Genomic DNA, 6,917 nt, shown 5'->3' on the forward strand with positions numbered 1-6,917 from the left:
TTGTTACTCTACATTATTATTTTTAAAATTATAATTCTATTTCAAGCAGAATAAACTATTGTCAACAAAATTATGGCGTGTGATTTATTTTCAACTTGAAATATCTTCAAACTAATGAAATATAAAGTTATTAGTGAAGAAAACCCGTCTGGATAACAGCAGACTGACTGCTGGTAAAATATACGACAGGTCTGGACCACTCCTGAATTTTGTTCGTATCTGAAAAAAATCTTAGAATATGAAAACGTTGGTGAATGTCACAAATTCTCCTAAATCACTCGTACGCACAACTTAAGAACAAATCTGTGCGTACCAACGGTTCTTACATGAGGCCCATTGATCCAGTCACACCAGTGTGGCTGGATTTTTTATTTTATTTTTTAAAGAAATCAAGTCACATTTGTGACCAAACTGGTCGCACTCTAGAGCCCTGCTAGCTGTTGTTCAGGTACAATCTTAGGTACTCAGGTGAGCTTTATAACATTCCAACTGGTGCGCTTTTTCTTTTATGATTGCAGACAAAGCAGCTCACTCACTTTTCTTTTTTCTCTCCTCTCCCCTCCTCTGTTGAAATAACGTGGACTGCAGCATGTGTGCATTTGTTTTCATGTTCCTTCACTCAAACAATATCCATTAGCCTGGATAAATTATGGTTGATCTGATTGGCACAGCGCCACTTCCAGTACAGAGGTGGAAGTGTACTGACCTGTTTAGACACTGATATGTGAATGTTATAAAACCCCTGGTAAAAAATCTGGAATCATCAGTCTTAGATGAGCACTCATTCAGACATTTCATTCTGTAAAACAAACTCAGATCAAAAACATGATACAAAAATAAGGTCATTCCAATACAGTACTTTTATTGATGCAGGTATTGCCAACAAAACTTTGAAAATTACATTTTAAAAACTATTTTAGGTAATTGTAGTAATTTATTTAAAGATTTCTTCTTATTTTCATCTGAATGTAAACATCTGGTGTTGCAAGAAGCATCCCATTTTGATTTGATGACTTCCAAGTTTAAGCTGAAAAATATTTTTAGTGAGTTGGTGTACATTAACTTTGCAAAAAAAGTGGAAATACAAAGAGATGACATAAACAAAAACTTTTCTTTTCTATGAACTTTAAGTATCCTTTCTATGAACTTTAAGTATCCTATTATTGTTTTAGGGTATTTTTGTTCAGAAAGGTAGTATAGTGAGGTAAAGAATGTATTTTTAATATATCTTTTTGTAACAAAACATGAAAAAATTACCAACTCCTTGTTTAAAAAATGTAAAACTTACAACTTAATGAAATTAACGAGTTATTTGATGAAATATATTCTTAAGGTGTTTTGAAATTTCATTTAATTTTAGTCCATATATGATTGGATTTAACAGAGGATGATACAACACAGTTTGTAAAGTCATCACTAAACGAACCGTTTTTGAAATATCAGTTTCTAATCTAGGCGAAGAAACATCATAAGCAGTAAAAAATGAAAAGTTGAGTAAAACCAACAAATGAGGTAAACAGGTCTGTGCAGCTTTTGTCCTGACAGTTTTACTACTATAACAGGATATTATAAGTATTCTTGCATAAGTGAAAACTATATAAATCATGGGCAAAAACACAACACAAAGTACAACGATCACTCCGTATACAGATATAGTTTTTGATGTCACACAGTGAAGTTTGTAAACTGAGTTATTGCAAAAAATTCCATTTAAGGTAAAGTTACAAACTTTCTGCTTAGCAGACAGAATAGTTGATCCAGCAACCAGACAAAAAGGTACAAGCCAAGCCATAACCAACACAACACATACAGTAGTTTTCTTCATCATACTGTGATATTGCAGAGGTTTAAATATTGACACATATCTGTCATAAGCCATGGCAGCCAACAATAGGAATTCTGCACCACATAAATTGTAAAATATCAAATACTGAAAGTGACACATTGAATGTGATATGATCTGCTTTTCAGTTATATAATCAATCAAAAGTTTTGGGTAAACTGTAGTGCTGAAGAGAACAGAATTCAATAATAAAGCAGCAACAAAAATATACATGGGATGATGAAGGTTCTTATGAACCACAATAATGCAAACTATAGTGGAATTACAAAAAAGTATCAAAACATAAATTATAAAAGTGATCACAAAATATAAGTACTTGTATTTTTCCACCTCTACAAAACCACCAAGTGTTACATAAGTTTCATTCATGGAAGCAGTCATAAATCTAACGGCCCTTCGTCTAACTAGAATATAATGTTGACTCCTATTAAACACTGGGTGCTGGTGGCTCTTTGTAAAGAGCAAAGTATTTATGTGATCTGAATGGTTTATGTGTCTGACCTAGTGGAGCATTTAAAGTGCATTCATCTCACTGAAAACCATACCTTCTGAGTTGATTACTTGTTTTTTATTCAACTACTCAAGTCCTCACAGAGCTCATTAAGCTTTTCATCTCACAGACCAAACTCTCTCAAACTCTGGAGGTCTGTTATGGGCCCATTGGGGGTGAATACAAACAAACAAATAAATCATGTATGTGTAGGAAGGATGAAACAACAAATATCCTATACTTTGTTCAATACTATAAAATGCACTCCCACTGTCATCAAAAGTGACCCATTTATCTATTGGGGTGTCAGGGCATCTTAACATCCCCCTGTTCTGTTTTATGACTCCTATCAGCTGCAACGTCACGAGACATCATGCCAAATCAGTCCACCGAGTTTCTATTTTATTCTTTTACTCTGCATAAATTTTGTAAACTAAGTGTCCGAGGGGCTGGGTGTGTGTCATATAAACATCACAAACTGAACATTTCATGGTTAAATGTCTTTTAGACTAACGTCCCTCAGATGGACAGCTCCTGCTTGGTCTTCACTTAGGCCTTGGTTAAAGCAGCTTTCCACACTCTCCAGTCCAACCAGCAAATATCTGTCTTTTACACAGAGTAAAATAAATTCAAACATACAAATGTTTTATTTGTTYGACTGATTCATTTTTTAAAACTATTTTATTCAAAAATATTATATTATTTAGATGTTTCAGCTCATGTAATTATTTATTCTTCGTATTTGATCATTTAATAAATTACATTTAGCCCAGAAAAGCTGTGTCACAGTATGGTTCTAAATATAAACAGGTTTAGCAAATCAAGAACCTTGTTTTTTTTAATAAAATTGTGAATGAAATTTGGGGATCTTTATGATAAATTAAAATAACATTTAAAACTCATTCACCTAGAGAACATGGCAAGTTGTTTTAATTTTTTTAATATTAATTTTTTTTGACGCTGTTAAACAGAGAATCATCTTTGCTTTAATATGGGGCAAACAAATGTTCTGATAGAGTTAATGTGGTTTAATTAGAAAAGCTCAGTGAATCTCACAGAAAGACTCAGCCTGCACACGCAGCGACACGCTCCCGTCACAGTAGTCTCCCAGGAGGAGGTTGTTACCCCTATTTTACATTACTTGCGTTCCGTCTCCACTCCGCTGCGGTCCGACCTCCGCAGCAAATACACACCTATCATAATCAATGAGAGTGTTTACACTGGCAGCACATGGCGGCGGTGAGCAGACAGCGATCCGTCAAAATTAGAACAGATCCTATTTTTGCCGGACGACAGAGCAGCGACGGAGTCCATTTTTAAAGATTACGTCGCACCAACAGGAAAAGAAATAAGCACAGCATCCATATTTTCAAAATATGACACTATTCGGCGGAATAATTTGTCAGAATAATGTTGAAATTGCGGCTATATTAATAAATATACGGATATACAGTATTTCTACACAAATGCTGTCAGAATGTATCGTTCTGTTTGGGAAGCAGATGGAAACATGTAGCATGACGCATATGTGTACACACATGATACACGTGGATTTTATTTTGAAATCAGAAMTTTCAGAAAGCCGACAGCGAGACAGTTTCAACATAGATACCAAAAGCCTTTATATTGTTGTTTTCAGCTGTGTTTGGAGTTTTTCTTTGACAGAATTAATTATTTTTCTCTGTGACTCCAACACTTATCACTGAATTTATCACGCCACCTGCTTCCTGCACATCTTTCGGACTGGAGGTAGTGTAAACTAGACTTGAAATGGTGCAGCTGCGACCTGCGCAGCAGAGCGGAGTCAGAACACAAGTAATGCAAATTAGAGGTTAGTCACTCACACAGAGTTGGACAGATCTGTTCAATAACAACATTCTGAACATATTTTTAATATAAAGTTAGGTTTTACAGACCAAAGTCTCTGGTAGTTCAGTAGCAAAGTGCAGGAGGAGATGTCAGGACAACCGCTGCAGCCGCTGCTGGAATCGAGCCACTGCTTTAACCAAACTGCTCTCACTGAAAGTCTCACCCTACTCTGCTCTGATTGGATAAAATGGCTCTGGATTTCATCTGATTTGTTGAAGGCAGTGTCCGTTTAATCCTTATATCAGGGACCCGCTGTCAGGCTTTGTAATCACCGAACAACAATCTAGTAACACCAGTGCGGCTGGAATTTATTGTTTTTTTTTAAGAAATCAGGTTGCATTTGCGACCAAATTGGTCACACTCTAGAGCCCTGCTAGCTGTTGTTTTCACAGACAATCAGGTACAATCTTAGGTACGCAAGTGAGCTTTATGACGTTACATCTGGTGCACTTTTTCCTTTGTTGACCGCCCATGCGCACCTGTGCACCGCTTATGTCTAACTCTGGACATTAATATACATCAGAACTGTTTCTCAGTTCAAGTTTCTCTCCTTACTGCACACCATGCAGTGGTGCAACTAAATCACAACTTGTGCTACCAAATGGCATTTACCACAGTTCCCGGACCGTACAGGGCAGATCAGAATCTCTACTTTATCACAAACTGGCTTCTTGTATCTTGGTGGGGGCTCGCTATCCCTAACCCCTAACTTAGACTGATCTTTTTTGAAGGTGAATACAAAGAAAAAAAACTGACCTACACAAAACAGCAGAATCATTTGCAAAATAGTACCTTACATTTTCACTTCCTCAATAAAAGTAGATTAAAGAAACAAATCTGGTTTCAGCATAGGTTTTGTCTAAACCAATAAAATAAAACATAATCCAACTGATGAATTTATCAACTTGTAGTGAAATCCCTCGTTAAAAATCATAAATATGATTTTCAATTAAGAGTTCCCCTTCCTGGCTCGGTAATGGTTCTGTTGAAGCATCAACTCACTATTGAATGAATCAATCGAACAATCACACACACAAAGTCGTTCAGGTTTATTATGGCCAGTTAAAATTAACTGACTTTTATTAAAAGAGTAATGAATGATTGAAATATGTGGTTACATACAATCAAAGAATAAAATGGGCTCTCACTAAAAACGTTACTGTTTGTACTTTAAAGCAATTTGTCTAACAACGTATGTAAGCAAAGCAGATTAATTTTGTACAAAAGGGTCTGTGTATGTGTGTGTGTGTGTGTCAATGTGTGTGTATATTATGTGTTTAGGAGGGAGAGACAGAGAGAGAATTGGAGAGCAAAAGAGATAGAGATGACAAACAACAAAAATATTTTAAAGTTTCTGAAGGTTTTTAAGGTTAAGTTATGTTCTTATGTGTGAGCTAATGAGCCTAGGATGAATGGGCCAGCTTTCAGCCTTTACTGTTGTCCTCTCCACATAAGACCAGGCACTCTGGGTAGATGCTTGGTGCTCAGCTCAGACCACGGGGCCTCTCTGGGTCAGACAAGTGAATACACAGGTTACTTCTCATGGACTCGGTCTTTCGGCAAAGCGGCAGGTCGACCAGGAAGGAGCTCACAGCAAGGATGTTGGTTTCAGGTTTCAGGCAGAACAAGGCTTGGCACAAAAATGGTATTTCACCTAAAAGATAAGGTCCTTGTAAAAATGAGAAAATTATGTTGCAAGGTGAACTGGAAAAGTGACTGATTTCCAGTACAGGAAAAGAAGCCTGGGACGTCCAGCACCCCGGGATGGAGAGCAGATGAGCAGAAGACTGATGAACAAGAAGCAACAGAGAAGTTTTATAGAAACAGGAAGAACTTTGTGTGTGTGTGTGTGTGTGTGTGTGTGTGTGTGTGTGTGTGTGTGTGTGTGTGTGTGTGTGTTTTATCTTTGCAGGTGTCTGAGTGTAACGAGCTCCCATGAGAACCGTGTGTGTGTCTTTGTGTATAAAGACCCAAGGTTAAGAACATCATAACAACACACCAACTCTTATGAGCAGACTAACTCAACTCAAAGAACATTAGATTAATATCTCAATTAACTAATGATTAATTATGAACTATTATTAGTAAACTAATAAACATTGTTAAACTAATAAAAATTATTAAGTAATTTTTATTAAAAACAGAAGATGTAAAAAGACAAAAAGTATAGGCAGTGACTAAAGTATATTCTGTTAACACTAAATCATAATTTCTAAACATTTCTAAACTGTAAAACTTAAATATGTCAAACAATAGTGATGCTAAGAAAAACAGACTGAGACAAAGTAAAAACAAGTAAGTGTTTGTTTATTTACAGGTGAGTTCCAGGTTCCAATCTGAAAGAAGGTGAAGAGTCCAGGTGAGAATTTGAAAAACAGGGCAACTAGAATTTGTAGATGAAAGTGAATGTTTTCTATGCTTACTGATGTAGGAGGGGAGCTTAAGGTGCCATTAAGCTTCTCCCACATCTCTCATACACAAGGTTATGAGGTAACTTTTACCAAGGTATTTCTCATTACTTGTTAATATCTTGATTGTGCGAAGTGAAAAGTGACACAATAAGTGAACGTTCAGARGAGTTCAAGTTGATTCATAAAGGACTATGCAATCATTTATTTACACAAACTGAACAAATCATAAATTACACTTGATTGTGGTTATTCCTATAACAAGCGTCAGAGTTAAATGAGATAAAAAAAACCGCATCCGAATTTC

General features: G+C 36.1%; 1 protein-coding gene across 1 annotated transcript; it reads right to left on the reverse strand.

The window, feature by feature from the left end:
• Positions 1-1,300: 1,300 nt before the first annotated feature.
• Positions 1,301-2,227, reverse strand: LOC106532535 (olfactory receptor 10AG1-like). Its single transcript, XM_014028629.1, has one exon. It carries the CDS (start codon positions 2,222-2,224, stop codon positions 1,301-1,303), a length of 924 nt encoding a protein of 307 aa, XP_013884083.1. The 5' UTR covers positions 2,225-2,227.
• Between the last annotated feature and the right edge of the window lie 4,690 nt (positions 2,228-6,917).

This window comes from Austrofundulus limnaeus, unplaced genomic scaffold (genome assembly GCF_001266775.1).
Source record: "Austrofundulus limnaeus strain Quisiro unplaced genomic scaffold, Austrofundulus_limnaeus-1.0 Scaffold789, whole genome shotgun sequence".
In the NCBI taxonomy this organism is placed as follows: Eukaryota; Metazoa; Chordata; class Actinopteri; order Cyprinodontiformes; family Rivulidae; genus Austrofundulus; species Austrofundulus limnaeus.